At 45.8% G+C, this 22549-nt stretch overlaps 1 protein-coding gene across 2 annotated transcripts in view; it reads left to right on the top strand.

The window, feature by feature from the left end:
- The first annotated feature begins 7942 nt into the window (after nucleotides 1-7942).
- The window catches only part of PARVA (parvin alpha), a 184684-nt gene continuing 170077 nt past the window's right edge, over nucleotides 7943-22549 (top strand). The window contains exons 1-2 of one of the 2 annotated variants that reach the window (XM_082341609.1): nucleotides 7943-8155; nucleotides 8345-8567. In XM_082341609.1, coding sequence (XP_082197735.1) covers nucleotides 8432-8567 — 136 coding nt within the window. In that variant the 5' untranslated portion in view covers nucleotides 7943-8155; nucleotides 8345-8431. Of the gene's footprint in view, nucleotides 8156-8330; nucleotides 8568-22549 lie in introns of those variants that run through there. The other variant, XM_082341608.1, reaches the window with a different exon arrangement.

Raw genomic sequence — 22549 nt, 5'->3', positions numbered from 1 at the left:
CTCCCTCCCTCCCCTCCTCCCTACCTTGCAGGTTCCTTACAAGGGTGAGTCTGCCCTACATAGGCTCCAATTTTTAAATGGAAATGGCTAGCCTATAACTTTATAGTCGGGATGGCCATGGTGAATCTCAAACTGTTCAAATCCCAACAGCAGAAACAGAAAACAACACCTCAGATCTCAGCAGAACAGAAAAGAATGGGCAGTTTCCACAAGAGGAGATGTAAGCAGTAAACAAGACCAAGAAATGCACTTCTCAGAGCATTGTCACCTACCTTTTGGGACTCTCTCTCTGAGTTGGCCTCTGCTGACCAAATACCCAGCCTCTTACAGATCTTTTTGGCCAATGATTCTTCAAGTACACCTTGAAGACACTCTCTGGCCCTGGTGATTCGGTTGCATCTCACCATCAGATGTAATACTTCTAACCTTCCTCCCTAAAAGGAAACATTTAAGTATGAAAAGCCTTAATATCTTCCCCAGCAACGATGAAAGCAGAGACTCTTGCTCCTGCAGACCACACAAGCCTTGAGGTGGGTGTGGGAAGGAGGTGGGTGTGGGAAGAAGGTGGATTACAACGGATTACATCCGTGACAAAGAAGGCCTTGCTCCCCCGATTACCTGCCCTGGGAGGGGTAGGGGAGACCTTGGGAATAATCTCGGCGGCCTGTGACACAGACCACACCAACAGAATCACTGGAACCCCAGGTATTCTTGCCTGGCTGAGTCTGGAGCGGCTGACAACTGCCCCTTTCTATCCTTAAAGTCTTCACCCCTGCTGCTGATTCTCTGGAGGGTTCTCCAGTCCTCTGCTAAATAACTCAAGTAGGAGCCACTGATTTTAGTGGCTTCAACTCTACATGTAGGTGACGCTCAGCTATCATGCTCAGGTGAGGAAATCCCCCTACTAATGTTTACACTTTATTCCTAGGCACCTGAAGAATAGGTAAGCAGGTCACCTGTCTCTAGGAACTTGGGACACATTCCGCCATGGCTGGATCAGAGGCCATTTGAATAGCATCATCTGTGAGATCCTCAAAAACATTCCCACCCTCAGTCCAGCAGGTCACAGACCAAGGCTGAGGTCCGCCAACTTTCCCCCGGCCCAATGCCTTCCCTGCTCACCTAGAGAAGCCCTTGCCCACCCCTGCCCTCAACAAGTAGGACCCCTGAAGCACATGCCCACTGGCAGCCTGGTCTTCGAAGGCCACTGCTAATATCCCAGAGTTCCTGAGGGAGATGTGCAAAAAGAATTCTCACTTAAGGCTCTGAGTCCAGAACCATTTCATTTCACACATTCTTTTCATCCCGTGAGCATACCTTGCTTTCAGTGATTAAAGAGGTCTCCAAGAGGCTCTGTCTAGCTTCTCTCCACATCCCCTGATCCCGCTGCTTTGATGTGGTCAGACGACCTCCAATGACTGATTGGGATCCAGACCCTTTGTAAAACCCTCTTCATGATCTGCAGGCGCCTCCCATATTGTCCCTTAGATGGTATATCAGTTTCCTAGGGCTGCTGTAACAAAGCACCACAAACTGGGTGGCTTAAAACAACAGAAATTTATTCTCTCACAGTTCTGGAGGCCAGAAGTCCAAAATGAAGGTGACTTCCAAGCAATGCTTCCTCTCAAGCCCCTAGGGGAGGGTATTTTCTGGTCTCTTCCAGCTTTTGGTGGCCCCAGGCATTCCTTGGCTGTGACAGCACAATTCCAGTGGGCCTCTTCCTCCCATGTGTCTTCACATCATCTTTCCTCTGTGCATGTCAGGGTCTAAATTCCATCCTCTCCTAATGACACTGGTCTTACTGGATTAGGTGCCCACCTAGTATGACCTAACATGCTATTTTAACATAACTACTTACATCTGCAGTGACTCCACTTCCAAATAATGTCATATTCTAAGGTTCTAGGGGTTAGGACTTCAACCTGTCTTTTTTAGGGGACACAATTCAACCCATAACATATGGTATTCACGGTTGCGGAATGTGAAGCTTTCCCCAGTGAAAGCCTCTTCCAGTTTGAATTTTACCTTAATTTGATTTGCGATGCTTAGTTTACCTCTATCCTGGGTTTTTAACCTACACAACAAAAAAGGAACACAGCAAAATAAAACAGAATGCAAAAGATAAGTTGCCTTAAATATGACAGATATAAACACAATTTAGGAAATCTGTCTGAATGGAACACAGGGACTCCAATTATCTCTCCATTATCTTAGTAGTTACTCTTTTACTATTCTTTTAATGGTTACCCTAGAGGTTGCAACATGATTCCTTGATGTATCAAAGTCCAGTATAAATTGTTACTTTTACTTCTTCACATATAATGCCTGGATCTTAGAACTAACTTCATTTACTCACTTCCCAATTTAAATGCTTTTGCTTTTGTGCATTTTAATTTGATTTATATATTTTTAAACACTGTAAGACATTATTATTGTCATTTTATGTAGTTAATATTCTTTTAGTTGCACCCGTATATTTACCCTTTTATTTGTTCTTTCTTCTTCCATCTGGAACAATTTTCCTTCTGCCATCCACTTTAGTATTTCCTTTTGTTTGGATCTGCTATTTATTAATAATTTTTCTCAGTTGTGTTTTTTTTTTTAACTGAAAATGCCTTTCTTTTCTCTTTGTCTACTAGAGTGAAATCTTTTGGAGTCCCAAACCAAAGCGAGGGGGCCTTACTAGAGGCCCCCGGTTTGGTGCCACCTGAACTTTTGTCTGTCTACCCTTGTGAGGTTGGCAACTGCCCTGCTCAACCTCTTCAGCTGCTGCCTCTGAAACTGGCAGGTGCCGCTAGGCGGAAAGTAGTCCCAAGTGACCGGCTCACCTCTCTGGGTTTCCTCCTTCTCCTAGATCTTGGCCCTGTAAGTTCCGTCAGCTTTCCAGTGCTCTCAAACAGATTTAGTTTACATTTTGTCCAGCTTTTCCAGCTGTTCTCAGTGGGAGGCTTGGCCTGTATCGCATAGTATGATGGTCTGAGAAGCTGAACATCCAATTCCCATCTACTGTTAGGAGGACTCCTAGAAGCTGTCATGTAACACTTCTGCTTATATCTCATTCGTCGAAATTTAGTCATGTGCTCACACCTAGCAGGGAAATATAGTCTTTATTCTGAAGGACTATAATCCTAGCTGAAAACTGTAGATTATACGACTCTTTGGCAGAACAGATTCTAAAGGCTATAGTATTATCCTCTCGGTTATTTGCTATGTGATCTGAAGCAAGTTTAAACTCTCCAAATTTCAAGTTATTCATCTGTGTAATGGAGGTAACGATAATATCATATGAGTCTCAAATGAGATACTAGTAACGAATATTTATTTATTTATTTATTTATTTTTTAATTATTAGCACCTTTAATTATTATTTATTTATTTATTTATTTGGCTGTGTTGGGTCCTCGTTTCTGTGCGAGGGCTTCCTCCAGTTGCGGCAAGCGGGGGCCACCCTTCATCGCGGTGCGCGGGCCTCTCATTATCGCGGCCTCTCTTGTTGCGGAGCACAGGCTCCAGACACGCAGGCTCAGTAGTTGTGGCTCACGGGCCTAGTTGCTCCGCGGCATGTGGGATCCTCCCAGACCAGGCCTCGAACCCGCGTCCCCTGCATTAACAGGCAGACTCTCAACCACTGCTTCCACCAGGGAAGCCCACGAATATTTATTGAACTAAGACTTGTTATCTGCTGGGCACTGAGCTGAGTAGTTTATTTATACTAACTCTCTTGATCGTCCCAATAACCTTACGAGGAGAGAACTCATTTTGATGAGAAAACTGAGGCACAGAGAGGTTAAATTATACAGATATTTGGCTGCTGAATGGCAATTTGAACCCCAGACCTTCACCATGACATGGCCCTGCCTTGTAAAGCACAAAGCCCTACCTGTTGAAATTGCTGAGGGGACCAGAATAGGAACAATGCTGGGTGACTGAGGGCTGCACGTGCTTAGCTAGAAAAATGGTCCTCTAAGGGAAGGTCTGGGGACAGAACTGCCCTAGTTTGAGTGGATTTTTGAGTGATGTGGGCCACTGGTCATCGGTTTCATCTTACTCAAGGGTTAGATGATCAGAACAGCTCATAAGTTAAACATGGGAGTTGGAGAAAGAGACCATAAAGGGGACCCTACAGAGCATGCAATCCCATGGCTTCATTTTAAAAAATCAGTCATTTTTGTGATAAGTGTGTAAATTTTTATTGAAGTACAATATACTTACAGAAAATTGCTCAAATTATCAAGTAAACACTCCATGAATTTTCAAAGTAAATACACCCATGTAACCAGCACCCAGATCAAGAAACAGGGCATCACCAGCTCCAGCAGCCTCTCTCATACCTTCCCCCCTCCCTGTTCTGCTCACCACCCCTCCCAAGCCTAATCATTACCATGACTCTAACATCAGAGACTAGTTTTGCCTGTTTTTTGAACTTCATATGAATAGGATGATACAGCATATGCTCTTTTGTGTCTGAATTTTTTTTCACTCAACATTATATTGTGAAGGACATTCCTATTGCTTCTGTAGTTGCAAACTGTTCATTCTCATTGCTGTATAACATTACATTGTGTGACCATCCCAATTTACCTATCAATTCAACTGTTAACAGGCATTTGAATGGTGCTGCTATGAATCTTCTAGAACATGTATACGGGTACACAAATGTACTCATTCTGTTGGGTATAACCTAGATTGAAACTGTCGATCATAAGATAAGTGGGATGTTCAGTTAGTTGGAACTACCTTGGTTTCACTTTATTGATGATGGAAATGAAAGTACGGAAAGGGCAGATATTTGTCCAAGGTCATCTAGCCACTGAGCTAGGACTGGAATCTGAGTTATTCTCTCCCAGGACAGTTTGCTTAGGTATACATTTCGAAGAGAGACTGGCCTAGAGAGTCAGCAGAGTCTCACAGCAATACACATGTAACTCATGAGGCTGTCCTTATCATGTAACACCTGGGTAAGATGAAACCAATGACCGAGCATGAGAGGGGCAGCTGGTCAGTGGGGCCATGATTGTAAATCTCAATTTAGATTAGAGGGAGCTGGTGCAGGTTCTTCTTTGCATCTTATCAATGAACAGCCTGTGGTGTGTGTCCCTGATTAAGCTAGATTTAGATTCTCTCTTCTTCAGTGCCAGGCCCCAGGCAATGTGCTTTCCAATATATTATGTCATTTAACCTTTGAACAAACACCCAATCAATTCATATCCATAAGGACTATATAAGCATACTATCAAAAGAGAGTATATAAATATCTGTAAGCAAACCAGAGCAAGTTAGAACAGTGCTTTTCAAACGATCTATGGTGAAGGTGCAATCCATCGCAGATCAATATTTTTGTAAAATACAATAAAAAAGAATAAATATAAAATTGCACTGTTAAATTGTATAAAAGTTTCTAAACACTCTAGTTTCTATATTTAGATCATCAAGGACTAACAGCAGTTTGCAGACAATACTGGTTTTCAGACTACACTTTGAATAGCACTGATTTATAACTCACCATCCATTCCACTTGGCCTTTCAAGAGAGATTGATAATTATCTAAGAGGCAGAAAAGTTTGAATAACAAGACATCTGCATAATTCTGAGACCTTAGAATCCACTCATACCCATATAGATAACTGTCACCTTAACGGGAATTTACCAGTCCCCTGTCTTTATCAACATAACTTCAACTATTCAAAAAAACTCTTGCATAGAAAGACGAAAGTTACAAGTAACTTTATTGTTCAAGAACTTCCCCCAAAATCTCATTGAAATGAACATAAAACACTTAAACTTTTCAATAGATAACACTAAAGACTATTTACCCTCCAAGACTCTTTGAAAATCTTGCCTTGTGTCCACCAATCCTAACCTAGTATATTACAATCCTTAGCCAAAGTTAATCAAGCACTACCCCCACTGAAAGACCTGCCTTAAACCAGATTCCAAAACCTTATAAATATCCCTGCTGTGCTCTCCCCTAGTCCAAGATGCTGCTAAGACTCTGCCAAGGCAGGACTCTCCTTACCATGGTGTACAATAAACTCAGCTTTGCCTTCTCTACACCTTATTTTGCTGGTAGTTCCTGGGAGCTAGCATCCAACAGTCAAGCCTTTGTTTGTTCCTCCATTTAGTCTTGCTCAGTCATTTTCAAACTTCAGTATGCATAAAAATTACCAAAGAGGATTGTAGATGCAAAAGCATGCGTGAGCAGTTTAAGAGATCTCCATGTATAAATTTGACCATGTCATATTTAGAACCTAAGCCCTGCATACAGAGATCAGCAATTGGTGAAGAATAGAGAACCACAGAACGTTAGAGCTGGAAGTGGTTCTAGGTGCCCGAACATCAGTGCATGAATCAGCTACATCAAAATCACCTGATGTAATTAATTCCTGTTAAAAAATACCTATCCCTTGATTTCACTTCAGATGTACTGAATCAGAATTTCTAGAGATGGGCCCACGAATGTAACAAACTCCCTAAGGGATTGTGAAGCACAATCAGGTTTGAGAACCATTATGCTCTCCCACCACTTCATTCTGTAGATGAAGAAACAAGAGACTCAGAAATGGGAGTGAACTTGTCCAAGTTCACACAGCTCAATCACACAGCTATTGAGCTGTGTGTCTCATGATTCCCCGATAAGAGTTCTGAGGGTGGAGATCAGATTTTGGACATATCCTTATGTATAAAATACCCTGAACAAGAATTATGAATGATGTAATCAAAACAAGATTCTACTTTGACATTTCAACATGTCTTTAAGGTTTATCAGGGTGGTGGTGTGGGAGCAGGTGGTTATTGTAATCTCCCGCGTGAAAATTCTAGCAGTCATTGTGAGTTCTCTGCTTTCTACTAGGCAAGAGGAAACAGCTAAAGCATAACTTTCAAAAAAGGTAAAATTACCACTCTTAAGCAAAGACAAGATGAACACACATCTGCTGAGAATCTATTGACCACCTTGTTAAATTTATGTTCTCAGAAATCGTTGCTTGTTAGTTGGCTGACTGGCTCAAGTAAAGGTGGATGGGTCATTACAAAGGCTTTAGGAAGGTGTCCTAGGAAGGAAGCACAGCTGGCCCTCCTGAGAACTACAGGTAGGCCCTCAGAAGAGTTTCTAGGTCCACGGCTTTTCATTACTCAGACCACAAGGCTTCTTGAGCACACTTCGTTGCTCCACTGTTTTGTTTCTCTACTCATCGGCAGGCCTGTGGCTAAAAATGGACGCCCCCAGTCTTGAGTCTGCATTATCATCACTAAGTGCTGGACCTCTGACAACTGTCTCTAGCTTAGATTCTTTATGGAGACTATCTGATTGGCTGCTCTCCAGTCAAGCATTAGGGCCCTTTGGGTCAGGTGATCACTCAGGGTCAATCAGCTGTAGCTACTTGGAGGAAACAGTTGCCAAGGGGTTGTGTGAGTGTGAGTGTGTGTGTGTGTGTGTGTGTGAGAAAAAGAGAGAGACCCGGAGACAGCCAGGGGAGCCCAAGTGAGAACCTCAAGTGGCCAAGCACAGTAAAACGTGCCTTTTAATCATTTCCAGCATGAGTCCTTGAAATGGTGGCTTTTGTGCCCCTCCCCTGTAATCCCCAATGAGTCTGGTTGTCACTCTGTTGCTTTTATTTAGGCAAGATAAGTTGGGGGCGGGGGAGGGGTGGGGAGGCAGTTCTCACAGGAGCCGATGTACCTTCCCATTCATGTTTCCACCTACATTTGGGATCCTCCTTTGTACAAGCCATTGAGCTGCTAGAAACACATGTCTCTAGGTGTTGGCCTGTGCTCATGAACTTCAAACTTCTCACTCTTGGATGGGGGTGAAGAGGAGGTTGACAGCCATGGAAAAGTGCAGGAACAGCTGGATGTGTCCAGCTGGCGGGGCCCGAACACATTTTGGTTCCCTCTATTTCTTCCTGAGCAGGCTCACTCTCTTTCATGGGCACAAGACACGGGCCTAATAACTACACTTAGAAATGCAGGGGAGGAGCGAGCTCCTCACCCAGCAGCCGGGCCAAATCAGCGGGAGACAGAGTAGCAGGTGGGTTCAGTTCAGCAATCACTGAACCCCGGGTTGGAGCGAGGAGCTCTGCTGAGTGCGGAGCCGGGGCAAGTGCGGCCTCCAGGCTCCAGGGCTCCCAGGCTGAGAGGGTCACACACATCGAAACAGGTAAGGCCGCACGTCCTGCAAGGGGCAGATCTGGGGCATCCTCCCTGCTCCGGGCAGCGGCGGGGCGCGGGCCCCGAGCGCGCAGCTCCTTTCAGGGCGGAGGGCGGCGCGAGGGAGGGAGAGAGGGAAGGGAAAGGCGAGCGTGAGCTGCCTCAAATGCTTGGAATAATTCCGCTTCCGTTTGGAAAGCCGCAGCCTCAGTCCCGCCGCGCCCGCCGCGTCCGCCCGGCGCCCGCTCTGCGTCCCGACCGGCCCGCGGCTGCCCGCTTCGTCGCCATGGCCACCTCCCCGCAGAAGTCGCCGTCTGTCCCCAAGTCCCCCACTCCCAAGTCGCCCCCGTCCCGGAAGAAAGATGACTCCTTCTTGGGGAAACTCGGAGGAACTCTGGCCCGGCGGAAGAAAGCCAAGGAGGGTGAGTGCGGCCCGGGCCGGCGAGCGGCCGGGCGGGGGGCCGAGGGGCCGGGGCTCCTCGGGCAGGGCGGGAGCGCGCCGCGGGTGCCCGGCGCCGGGGAGGGGGGCGCGCGGCGGTGCGGGCGCGCGCTGCCCGGGAATGTCTCACGGGGCCGGGCCTCGTCGCAGCCCAGCTCTGGGTCGCCCGGGCGCTGCCCTCCTGGGCCCCGCGGCGATCGGGTGTGGCGACTCGGGCCTGGAATCAGGCGACGCCCGCGCTGGGCCGAGGAGGCGGCCGGGCCCGCCAGCCCGGAGGCGGCGTCCTCCCCTGGGTCCCGAGTCCCCGCCTTCTCCGCGCCGAAGGCTGGCAGTTTCCAAGTTTCTTCTGAAACTTTTCTGGGCGCCGTCACTCTCGCTCTTTGCCTTCATTGGTCTTTGAAATCAGATCATTTCCTAGACCTGCTGAAGTGTACGGTAGCAGCCTTGGCCTCTGGATCTCTCGTCCGTTCCCAGGGCCCAGCAGGGCTCTATTAATGTGTAGATGGACACCAAATGTTTGTCGAACGAATGAGTGGAGAGGTGGCTGTCCTAGCGGTCCCGCCTTGTGATAAATGATAAACTCGCACCCAAGGAGGAAACCTCGATTAGACACACACACTTGTAGCGTCCTGGGCTCTGACCCTTCTGTGAACTCAAGAGTTAAGGGCTCTCACAAAAACCATTTCCTTTTCCTCACCAGGGTGAATTGAGGTGATCTTATTTTTTTCCAGGACAGTTTACATGTAAAATATTTTGTCCCATGGGCAGATTTTGCATCCTTTTTTTTTTTTTAATTGAAGTATAGTTGATTTACAATATTGTGTTTGTTTCAGGTGTACTGCATAGCGATTCAGTATTTTTTGCAGATTATTACAAGATAATGGGTATAATTCCCTGTGCTATACAGTATATCCTTGTTGCTTATCTACTTTATATATAATAGTTTGTATCTGTAATCTCACACCCCTAACTTGTTCCTCCCTGCTTCTCTCTTTCCTTTGATAACCACAAGTTTGTTTTCTATATCTGTGAGTCTGTTTCTGTTTTGCATATACATTCATTTGTATTATTTTTTAGATTCCACATATAAGTGATATCATATAGTATTTGCCTTTGTCTGGCTTAATTCACTAAGCCTAATATTCTCTAGGTCCATCCATGTTGCTGCAAATGACAGTGTTTCATTCTTTTTTATGGCTGAGTAACATTCCACTGTATATGTATATATACACCACATCTTCTTCTGGTTTTTTTTTAAACATCTTTATTGGAGTATAGTTGCTTTACAGTGTTGTGTTAGTTTCTGCTCTATAACAAAGTGAATCGGTTGTATGTATACATATATCCCCATATCTCCTCCCTCTTGCATCTCCCTCCCACCCTCCCTATCTCACCCCTCTAGGTGGTCACAAAGCACGGAGCTGATCTCCCTGTGCTATATAGCTACTTCCCACTAGCTATCTGTTTTACATTTGGTAGTGTATATATGTCATTGCTACTCTCTCACTTTGTCCCAGCTTACCCTTCCCCCTCCCCATGTCCTCAAGTCCATTCTCTACGTCTGCATCTTTATTCCTGTCCTGCCCCTAGGTTCATCAGAACCATTTTTTTTTTTTAGATTCCATATATATGTGTTAGCATACGGTATTTGTTTTTCTCTTACACCACATCTTATTAATCCCGTCATCTATTGATAGGCACTTGGGTTGCTTCCATATCTTCTTGGCTATTGTAAATAGTGCTGCTATGAACATTGGGGTACATGTATCTTTTTGAATTAGAGTTTTCATCTTTTCCAGATATATACTCAGGAGTGGGATTGCTGGGTCATATGTAGCTCTATTTTTAGTTTTTTAAGGAACCTCCATACTGTTTTCCAAAGTGGCTGCACCAATTTACATTCCTACCAACAGTAGACAAGGGTTCCCTTTTCTTCACAACCTCTCCACCATTTATTTGTAGCATCCTGATTTTTATTTTGAATAATGAGGTGACAGTTCGGAAAAAGGGCTAGTGACTGGTGTATAGGTAGAAGATGCTTAGTTAAAAAAAAATTTATTTTCATAGACTTCAGTGGTTTGGGAATAAACATTTTTAAGTTTGTGATGATGATATGTAAAATAAGTTTCATGTTCCTGAGTTATCTTAAAGCATGAAAAAGAACTCAGTGTTGAGAATTATCAAACTTGATACAAAGAATTAGACTTCTATTCTCTATATTGAATTGAGAAGTAGCAAAACATATCCCCCAAAATGTCCCCGCCCTCCCCCCAGTGTGCTTATTTCGGAAAACCGTTGTGTGAGTAGTGTGTAGTTGGTAACAAATTGTGAAACCCTGGATTGGAGAGTCTTTTCCTAGGTATCCCTGTAACTTTTTCCTATAGTGTTCCCGATATGGGCTCTCCAGCTTGAGACTGGGCAACTCAGAATTACTGAAGCTCATGACCTACCAGAAGTGCTCACCCCACTTTGCCAACTCTTTAGAAAAGTTTACTTTATATTGAGCTCAAAGGTGGTCTCTCTGTATGTACTACTATTCTGTTCATGCAGCCAGGAGAACGAGTGGGACGGTAGCTCTTCACTTTCTCCAAGTGGACCAGCCTGTTTTGTGGAGTCCCTTGATCAGTCCAAACATCCTCTGTTCCTGTAGCTGGTCCTCACAGATGAGCTTCATGGCCCCCTGGTATCCTATCTTTTCAGTTTCAGTCAGGGTCCCTGCAAGAAACAGAAGGACACATTAGTTGGGATTTTAAAAATAATGTGGTGAAGGGACTATTTACAGAGGTGTGGGCAGGGTGAAGAGAACCCAGAAGGATGCTGAGACACCTAGGAGCTACCACCAAGGGGAAGCCATTACCACCCCTAGGTCTGAAGGGCAAGGGGAGCAAACCGCAACCCACTGAGAGCTGGAGCTATGGAAGGGGGGCTGCCGGATAGGAACTGTAGCTGTAGAGGGACACAGCCACTGTCGGAAATGTGGAGATGGAGCAGGGAGACAGTGGCGCAAGAGATACTTGCACATTCTCTCTCTTCTGGCCCTTGAACCTCTTGCTGGTGCTTCCCATTGGCCAGACCCAGGGGGAAGTCACCAGGGCAAGGGAATCTGGGTGATGCAATAAGTCGGGGTCAGCTCCCTTAGGGTGCAGAGCAGTGCAGAGAGTAGATCATAGTGGGAGTGTTGAGAAACGGAGAATAACTAGCAGACTCAAAGTGAGCTGCCCAGAAATCAACATAGTATGGTGGCAGTCCGGTCCATTAGGACAGGGCTGTCACCTCCTTTGTTCTAGCATAGATACCACATTCTATTAATGCAGCTGAGGCTGCTTTTCTTTATTCTGCCAGCAACATCACAGCTATCTCTGAGCTTGTTACCAGGTTACTCAAAGACATTTTAATGTTTTTTGCTCCTAAATCATTCCCTTCCCTATCTTGGATTGGCTCAGTTGGGTTTTTGAAACCAAGTGCAAGATCTTATTTTTATCCTTGTTATAGTACTTAACTGTTAAGTCCTGATTCTGTTATTCAGTCTATTAGCTAATCCAGGGGATGTAAGGGGGTGAATGGAAGAGCATGTGCTTCTTCTGAAGGGATGCCGTCACCCAGCTATAGCCGCTTGCTGCTACACGGGGTGGTCCTGCAAAGTCAAAGAAGGCAGTGGGGTTGGTCTGAAATGACCTGCTCTTGGCGAGCACGTGCCGGATCTCAGTGATCGTTGCTTTCCCTGTCAAGGGCCCACTAACCACCTCTTCAGTAAAGTAAGGCTAGGTCTTGCTCTGGATCCTGCATAAACTCACAGCTCTGTGCTTTGCAGAGACGGCCTTCTTCCATGTTCCCCCTAGTCTTCTGGAACCTCCCATTCTTCATGATTCCTCAAGATCATGGACGTTGGTCTATCCACAAATTACCCCAGTGCTTTGGTGTAGAATTCTCCTGGGCCCAAGGGCTCCCATTCATTCACTTGAAACCTGTTGTGTCTCACAGTCGGATACATGTTAGAATATTTAGGTCAATAATTTCATATTAAAAGTATGTTTTCCTAAGAATACCTACTAACATATATCATAGAATGACTGGAAGTCTCATAAGAATATAGTAAAACTAATGGTCACTCCTGTGTTTCATAAGAAAAAATAGCACGAGGGAGGCAAGAGAGAATAGAGGCTAAAAGCATGGTCTCTGGGACCAGACATATTTGGGTTTGATTTCTGGTCTGGCTCTTTATTTATTGCTATGACTTAGGACAAGTTCCTCAATGCTTCGAAACCTCTGTTTTTTCATCCATAAAATGGGAATAAAAATTCCTTCCTTACATGGAGGTTGTGAGGCTTAAATGAGACAAAGCGTGGCACAAATAATGGAAGCTATTAAAATTGACAGCTCAGTTTTAAGTAGTCTTTAAAATTTGAAATAGTCTTTTCATTATGGACTGCAAGAAGTTTCCACAGGTTCTGCAAAAAGCCTCACACGACGGTATGAAGCCTGTGTAGCACTATTTTGGTCCCTTCAGAAATTAGGGATCTTTCTTTGCAAGTCAGATCATCCTGTTTCCCAAGATGTCACATTTCAGCATTTAAAAATATCTGGTCCCAAAAAAAAAAAAAAAAAAAAAAAAAAATATCTGGTCCCATTCTCATGAGTTGCAGCTAGGTAGCTTTTGTTTCTCCTCTGTGGATCTTCTCGTTTTGGGTTTCCAGTCCCCATTTATGCTGTGTAGTTCTTAGACTAGCCTTTCAGAGTCTACTTGCCAAAGGGCCACTTTTCACCTGCCTTCCTCCAAATCTGTCCTCACGACTTGCTCTTTCCAGGAATGCCATCTTGAATTGTATCTCCCAGCTGAAGGTACCCTAAATTAGGCCTGCAGCAATGGTTATTCCTATATTTTAACCGCTTATTTATTATCCCTCAGAGTTTTTACATTTTGTCTGGTGCCCAAAGTGTACCACTTTGGTTATCGTTGGCTGTCCAGTGTAACTGGGGGAAACCCCCAAATTCTGCAATAGATTTATGGTTTCTAGAGTGAGCAGATGCCTCAGCATTGCTGAGCAATCCTTCTCTCCTAATCAGCTTGCATCTTCATTTTCCAAAGTGCCGTGTTGAAACCCTTGTCACTCAAGCTCTTCCCCAGACCTTGAGATAGAAAATTAAGTGCCAGGTGTGAACTTGTTCAAATTTTCTTCACCACCCCCCCCCCCACCCGCCAGTCCCATCTGTATCTACACCTGTCCTTTCCTGTTCCCTCCCTCTCTTAGTCCCCTCCGAGGAGGTCCTTTCTTCCCTTGCTCATGAGGCCCTTCACTTCCACTTCTTCCCAGACTTGGCATAGCCATATCCTTTTTCTCATATCCCCAGTCTTTTTCATGCTGCTCTAGCCCCTTAACATCTGCAAATATGCTTGACTCTTTGCCGTTTGTAGACACTCCCGATGCTGGTTTCCTCTTAAGTTGCTCACCAGAGGCCTTGGGAAAGTTGTCTGCACTGGCTTCCCCTTTCTGAGCTCCTTGTCACTTGCTGATCCGCTATTCCGTTCTTTCACCAATTATTTATTGAGTTGCCTGCCATGTGCCAGGCACTGTGTTAGGTGCTGGGATATGGCAGGGAAAAAACAGACAAAAATCCCTGCCTTCATGAGCTTGCCTTCTAGTAGAAAAGACAGATCACAAACAAGATAAATTGGTAAAACATACATATTGTATTAGAGCAGTGATAAGTGCTCTAGAGAGAAATAAAGCAGGGAAAGGGGAAATGGAGTGTTGTGGAGTGAGGGAGGAGGGATGGTTGGCAGTTTTAAATAGGGTGTCTAGAGAAGGCCTCACCGAGAAGGGTTTACTTGGGTAAGGTCCTGAGGAAGTGAGGGAGCACAGTATGTGTATCTTGGAGAAGAACACTGCAGGCAGAGGGAATGGCAGATTCAAAGACCCTGAGGCGGGAGTGGGCCTGGTGTCTTGAGGACAACTGTGGAAGGTGGTGAGATCTCAGGGGTAATTAGAGTGAGGGGACAGCTGTGTAGTGTTCTGGAGGCCATCGTAAGCCTGGGGCCTTTACTCAGAGTGACGCGGGAAGTTTTGTGCCGAGGAATAATATGATCACGCTTGCTCTGCTGGTGGTAAGTGGCTGAGGGGGGCAGGGGTGGAAGCAGGGAGGTGAGTTAGGAGGCCACTGTAATGATCCAGGTGAGAGACAGAGGTGGTCTGGTACTGAGTGGTAGCAGTGGAGGGGTGAGCGTTCAGTTCTGGATATAGTTTGAAGATATAGTGGATAGTATCTATTGAAAGATCGGATGGAAGGTGAGAAAGTAGAATCAAGATGACTCCAGGGTTTGGGTTTGAACAAACCCAAAGATGGAATTGACGTTAACTGAGTTGGAGAATTCTACAGGAAGAGCTGATTTGGTGAGAAAGAGCAGGGCTCTCTTTTGGACCTGTTTAGTTAGAGGTGCCTCCTGGGCTTCCCAGGGGCCATATTGAGCTCGCAGTTGGTTCTAGGAGTCTAGCTCAGGGGAGGGTTCTGGGCTGGAGACACCTCTGTATGTAGGTGCATTTAAAGCCATGAGACTGAATGAGATCATCAAGGAAGGAGTATAGGACGTAGAAGAGGTCCATGGACTTTCCAACATTTAGAAGTTGGGAGATGAGGAGGAACCAGCGAGAGAGGCTGGAAAGGAGTGACCAGTGTGATAGGAGGGGAACTGGGAGAGGACTCCTGGAAGTCGATTGAAGAATTTATTCTGTTCCCAAGATTTACCCTTCACTGGCCGAAGTCTCCAGAATCCAGTCTCCTTTTCAATCCTCACTCCACTTGGGCTCTTGGTGGCGTTCATATTATTCAACTTTTTCTTTTTATAAATAAATAAATAGATAAATTTATTTATCTATTTATTTATTTATTTTTGGCTGTGTTGCGTCTTCATTGCTGTGCGTGGGCTTTCTCTAGTTGTGGCAAGCGGGGGCTACTCTTCGTTGTGGTGCACGGGCTTCTCATTGCGGTGGCTTCTCTTTGCTGCGGAGCACGGGCTGTAGGCGTGCGGGCTCAGTACTTGTGGCTCAAGGGCTCTAGAGCGCAGGCTCAGTAGTTGTGATGCACGGGCTTAGTTGCTCCGTGGCATGTGGGATCTTCCCAGACCAGGGATCGAACCCATGTTCCCTGCATTGGAAGGCGGATTCTTAACCACTGTGCCACCAGGGAAGTCCCTCAACTTTTTCTTTTCCTTAAAATTCTCTTCTCCCTTGATCTTATCCACACTGAATTGTTCCCTGTGTCTTTATTTTTTTCGGACTCCTTCTCGAGCTTCTATTATTTGTTTACCTCTCAGTAGCATTTCCCGGGGTCCTGACTTCACCTGCTTTGCCCTCTCATTCTGTTTTCCTCTCCATGGATTATCTCACTTACTCCCATGGCTTCAAGGGCCACCTGCCCATTTGTGGTTCCCCAATCCACATCTCAAATCCAGATCTTGTATCCAGACACATCTTTCCACTGTCTCCTGGATGTGTCACGGGATCCTCAGATTCAGCATGCCTGTAATGGAATTATTATTTGTCCCACTTGCCCAAATCTGCTTCTCCTCTTCCACCATCCCACCAGCTGCCTAAGGTGGAAATGTTGCAGTCGTCCTCTGTTTCAGAGGTCAGCAACTTTTTTCGAAGAGGCAGATAGTAAATATTTTAGACTTTGCTGGCCCTCTGGCCTCTACACAGCTCCGCCCTTGAGGCCACAGATGATAGGTAGATGAACCAGTGTGGCTGTGTTCCAATAAAACTGTACTTATGGACACTGAAGTTTGAATTTCACATAATTTTAATATGTCACAAAATATTCTTTTCCTTTTGTTCTTTTTCAGTCACTTGTAAAATATGAAAACCGTTCCTAGTAGTACTGGGGCTGTGCAAAAATGGATGGAGGCTGGATATGGCCGTGGGCAGTAGTTCGCCCACCCCGGCTCTGTTTCACCCCCACAGCCAATCATCTCTCATGAAGTCCTGCTAATTCTGCCATCTAAATATTGCTGCCTTAATTCCGGCCTCATGAGTGCTCTTTCTCTTCTTCGGAATTGCTTATTTTATTAAACTTTAGCATCTTTATTTTCCACCTGAAGTATTGCCGTATCCACCCCACTAGTCTCCCTAGCTCTGGTCCTTTTTTGTTCAACCCACCCTTCATCCTTTTGCCGATATGTGGTTTTTTTAAGCACCAAGATAACATCGCCCCAACAAACTTCTTAGCGTGGTGTTAAGTCCGTGGTCTGCCCTTTTGGTCTAGTCTCCGTTATATCCCTTCAAGAAGCCTCCATTTTAGCTATACGAAACTGCTCTTCATTCCCCAAACACATCATGTTCTTTCACGTGTTTTCACCTTTACACGTGTGGTTCCATGTTTCTGGAATGACCTTCTTCCCTTCTCTATGCAACAAACTCCTGTTCAATCATTGAGACCCAACTCAGATATCCCGTCCTGCTTGATGCCTTCTATAGCTCCCCTAGGAAGAGTGAGACGCTTCCCTTTGTGGGAAGACGCTTCCCTTTGTGCTGCCCTTTGTGGCTGTGCATGTCACATTATGATGAGAGTTCTCCTCCTGTGCCCCTCCTGCCTGGCATAGTATTTAACACATAATGATATTGCAATTTCTATGGAATGAATTTCCCCGTATTTACCTTGGTGAAAACAGCCCACCACTAACTGGTTGTGTAACCTTAGACAAGTCTCTTCCCCTTTGCCCATTTCTAACATCAGGGGATTAGGCTAAGTAACCTTTCAGGGCCCTTGCAGCTCTGGTATTCTATGACTTCTGAGCTCTCATTTCGCCAGGCTTCTCTCAAATTCAGTTTTATTGTCTGTGTAGGGTGGTCTGGGAGTGACATCATCACAAAGACCTCTTTCTTTCCTCCACTAATGAAGGCATCTCTGTGTCGGGAGGAGGAGATGGAAACCAGGATAAGTGGGCCGTGGCCCAAGGACACCTCCATATTAGGAATCGGTCTCCTTGTCTCATGGAATATCTCCATTTGGTTAACAAGCGCAGTTCATAATTATGTTTTAGCCATTAGTACAGGAGGAGAGACGAAATCCTTATGTAAACATGTGTAAGCATCTAAAATCTCCACTTACTGCCATGGGAAAAAGAACAGTTGGGAAAAGCGCTACAACAATTTTAATAATAAAAGGCTTTAAAAATACTTTCAAAAATAAAAATAAAATACTTAAAAAAAAGATGTAAATATTCTGTTCCATATTCAATATGTTCTGTAGCCTGCAGTCAGTAGGAAATCCAAATGAGGGCTTTGCCTGAGGACCAGGGCCCCCGGGACAAGATGGCCTCATCCTTTCGTTTCCATCTTCCCTGTAGACTCCAGAGGACAGAAGTTGTGTTTGTTCTGCTCACATTGTATCCCAGGTGCCTAGTACAGCATCGGTGCTTAACAGGTACTCTGCAAAGCAGTATTTAACTGCCGGAAACGTCAGTGGGGATAAGATGCCCAGGTTACTTCAAACTCTGTTCTAAGCTTCGATGACTCTTCTGGGGCCCTGATTCCATCCAGGCCTCACTTCTGGCCGTGTGTGTGTGTGTGTGTGTGTGTGTGTGTGTGTGTGTGTTTGTGTGTGTGTGTGTGTGTGTGGCTTAGAAAACTGCCTCCCCCCTCCCCTCAGGAATCTCTTTACCCTTTGTGGGAAGACATTATCACTTAGCTCTGTTATTTGACAAACACACAAAGGCCCCCGAGACCAGAGGTGTGGGTCCTAGAATCCGTGGGCGCGGATTGGGCAGCAGCAGCAGCAGTGCGCCTGAGAGGAAGCCCACTGGCCAAGGGTGGGGCAAGGCCAGCATTCTTTGCTTTCATTTGTGGAAATGGCATTGCACACGTTCACATTAAAGTGTTTCAGTGAAGAAGGACCGAGGTGGAGTAGCCTAATTGCAAGATTTGGGGGAGACAAGAGAAACGTGCAGACGGAAACTCTACAAGAGAGATTCAGAATCCCTTTCGTTCCTCCAAGTTGGCCCTGTTCCCCCGCCGTGTTTATCCCTTCTTGCCTCTCTCAGCTTCATTTACTCACAAAGTGCAGAACTAAGGAAATCTGAAAATCGGCCAGAGCCCGGCCACGATCGTTACTTCCCAGCAAGGAAGCTCCATCACTACAACTCTCCCCACTCCAGCCCACCAGGAAAAAGAACCTCCCAAAGCAGAGGGTGGCTGATGCCAGGCCCCCCTGAGCTCTGCCTCGCTCCCGTTCATGGTCGCTGCCCCCTTGTCAGGGCCGGGAAGAACGTCTGCGCGGGGTGGGAGCGCTCTAGCACTCGCTTAAAATCTGGTTCTCCTGGCATTTACTAAGTGATCATTCTGTTTGCTCTGAACATACCCACCTGCCGCAGACTTAGAAAAACCAGCTTTGTGACTAGTGTCATTGGCTTCCCTTCAAACCAGCCTTAGGGAAATGTTAGGCCATGGATGGAAGGAGCAGTGAACTTCATCAGTTTGAACAGAAATATTAACTACCACACACTCTCTTGGGGGAAGGAAGAATGAACCAAATCACTTAGCTCCTGACTTTTTAAATAAAAGTTGTTTTTTCTTCCCCATTATAAAATTAACCCATACTTATGGGATTTATGGGAAAATAGAAAGAGAAAACAATCATGCAATGTTCCAATTCCCAAAGGCAATCACTCTTAGGATTTAGGGGTTTTTTTTTTTCTCTTTTTTCCTTCTTTATAACTTTTCTTTTTTTATAATTGTAATTATACCATGTATATTATATAGATAAAAATTCTGTATCTTAATTTTCATTTATTATTATAATGTAAATAGTTTTCATGTTATTACAGTTTTTAATTAAACATACTTCTTATTGGTGCATAATATTCCACTGAGTGAATGTCCAATTGTTTACTTAACCATTTCTTTTGGTGCTTTTTAAAATTTTTCTAGAAATAATGCCTAAAGTGTTTTTTTTTTTTTTTTAATATTCAGAGTAATTTTTTTTTGACTGGAGCTCCAGATGTACAATTACAGGGTCAAAAGGTAACAGCTGGATTGCTTACTATCAATATTTTATAATTGATAACCAGGAGACATGACTGCTTTTGGGTCCGGGTGGTCTTCCTGGTAGGTTGTTTGAAAGTAAAACCAACATTGTTAGACTGAAAGTTTCTGTTCCTGGCAGGACCAGGTCACCTGTGGGGTGGGGTAGGATGGGAAATGAATGGGTCAGGAGAGCACAGATTTCCATGCTGGCCACTGATATGTGCAAAGTAAGCTCTAGTACAGGCAGGTCTTTATTTCAGAACATCCTCTCATGGCCATTCTTCACCCTTCAACGGCCTGGTCTATAACAGGACCCAAGGTGTGGCCGCCTTGGGAATAATCATCCTTGAAGTCACAGCTGCCACCCTCTGTCACTCCGAGTTCTCACCAGGCGCATGTAAGACCCAGTGGAGGTTTGTTCAAGAAGTTCCTCCTTCCCTTGATCACTTCCTCCCGTCTCCTAATCGCTGAATTCTTGGACTTGCCCCACAAGTTGGTAACCACAGACAAATGGGAGGTAATCGCAAGACAGGGGGCTGAGTGCCACAACAGACAAATTTGGATCTCAGGGGTGAAGGACCCCTTAGGCGATGTGGTGCTTTCAAGCTGGGTCTTGAAGCCAGAGGAGGAACCCCACAGGCTGACAAGAGAAGGGACGGGATTTGGGAGCCTTCTGAGTTTCAGGTCGGATTTTGACAGAGTGGGCAGGGCTGATGCTTCTGGGGCTCAGTTTCCTCAACCTGCTTAGGAGGCGGTAGTCAGGTGTCCCATTTCACCTCCTGAGAATGGATCAGAGCCAGCTGGAGCATGTAATTATCACACCCAGCACCCCAGGGAGTATTTCTGGGGAATCACTTGTGGAGGCAGATCCCCTCCCTAGGAGTGATGTGTTGCGGGCATTTATTTCTTCGCTGAGTCATATCCCATTTCTCTTCACTCACTCCCTTATCTCTTTTAAAATCCAGAGGCAACTCCCCTCTTCTGTGCTGTGAAAAACACAGCCTGACACTGAGGAGCTGGGGATGATGCAGCAGATCTCCTGGGGCTGACGATGTTGGACGGCCGATGGGCAAGGCTGCCGGCCTGTGTCTGCTCCCTCAGTGATGTAAACCCAAGGTCGCAGGGCTCCCGACTACACCACAGGGCTCGGTGGAGCCAGGCTCTGCACTTGTTTCTTTTCAGGAAATGTTCATCGGTAGAATGATCTGCCAATTGCAGTATTACATTGACTTTTCAATTCAAAACAATTCTTCCTAAAGCAGTTTTTGTCTTGGCCAGCATGGCTTTGGCTATGGGGCCTGCTGGGAGGGAAAATGCATCCTGTGGGGCAGGGAAGTGAGAGAGGAGTTCAGGAAGAGGGTCTGCGACACCAGTCACCCAGTGTCGGGGGCAAGGGCACTCCTGGTCTGTGGCCGTGGGCACCGAGATGGCAGGGTGCAGGGATTCCTGGCACCTTTTGGGTGTCTGAGTCCTGAATCAGGGAGGCTCATCCAAGTGCAGGTGGGGTCTGAGATTCAGGGTCCTGGGGACAGAAGCTGGCAGAACTTAGCAGGCAAGTCAGGACCCTAGCTGAGGAGGTAAGGAGGAGGCGCAGGCTTAGGCTCAGTGTGGACTCAGGATTCCCTGGCCCCCCAGAGTGGAGGTAGGAGGCGAGGCTGCCAAGGCTCATGGGAAGCCTGGGTCTTGCCTCGCTCAGCCTCCCCTACACTTCAGGCTTGGAAATAAACTTTCCTGTCAGTGGAGAGGGGTTCTTCTGGTTTATCGAAAGGCGGAGCTATCCAGGGCTCGCAGCCCTGGGGGACAGACCTGCAGATGACAGGCGGTTAATGATGACAGTTGGGAGAAACAGGGGCAGTAGGAACCGACAGTTTTGATGCTGTCTGCAAAACACAGAAGAAGGGTAACACAATTCCATTTTAAAGCAACTCAGGATACAGGCAAGTCCCGAAATAGCCCCTTGCGAGGAGCAGCAACTGCCTCTTGGCTGAGGGTTGCAGGGCTCAGTAGCCCCTCCAGCACATGTCCAAGTGCCTGGAGAACAGAACCTGCTTTTCCTTCACCTGCTTTTCACCTGCTTTTCCTCCATGCCTGTCATTACGGTAAATTACAAGGCTCCCATGATGACTAGGCAGAGGCAGGTTGATTTGTTCCTTCTGACTGTCGCTGTGCCGAACTTGGCCGGGGTGAGGGGCACCCAGATGTCACACCTTGTAATGGCCCTGCCAGGGGTGGATGTTAGCACAACGGGGACCTGACACTTCAGTAAATCTGAGACATTCTGCCTCGGAGATCAAAGTTCAGAATTGCTTAAATTGGTGTTGGAGCAGGTGGGAAACAGGAGTCCAGGACCATGAATTAGATAGATAGCAATTGTCATTCAGTTTGTAAGGCTTGAATGTCACTTTTCAAATGATATGACATCAATTTAAGTAATTTGGGCTCCCAGCTACCTAGCCCTTTCATTATTTCTGGTTCTGGGACATGTGGTTCATGGTCTAGCTTATGCTCTTATGTGGACAAAAAAAAAGAAAACGAAAACCAAAAAACACCTTGCTTGTATCGCTGGGGTTGGACAGTTATGTTGGGTTATCAGTTTTCATGGGAGTGTGGATGACAATTTCATCTCCTACCTGGACATGCTGGTAACTCCCCAAGCTACACTTCCAGCCATGACCTCTCACCTGCGCTTCAGACTCATTAGCATATGTGGGTCATAGCATTGTCACTTGTGCACAGGGACAGACCTGGATTGTAACACAGGGCACATAATTCTCAAAGGCTTCTGATGAGGTGGGAACGTGCTCTGATTTCTGATGGCAGCTGGAGTCCAGAGGAGAGGTGGTCTGATCCGTATAGAGGAGTGGGTACTTTTTAAAAAAATATTGCAGCTTCCTTGAGATACAATTCAGCCGTTTGAGCAGTAAAATTCAGTGTTTTTTAATATATTCAA

Source organism: Balaenoptera borealis (assembly GCF_965194805.1).
Source record: "Balaenoptera borealis genome assembly, chromosome: 11".
NCBI lineage: Eukaryota > Metazoa > Chordata > Mammalia > Artiodactyla > Balaenopteridae > Balaenoptera > Balaenoptera borealis.
The sequence above is the reverse complement of the archived record's forward strand: the minus strand, read 5'-3'. Positions and strand labels throughout refer to the sequence as shown.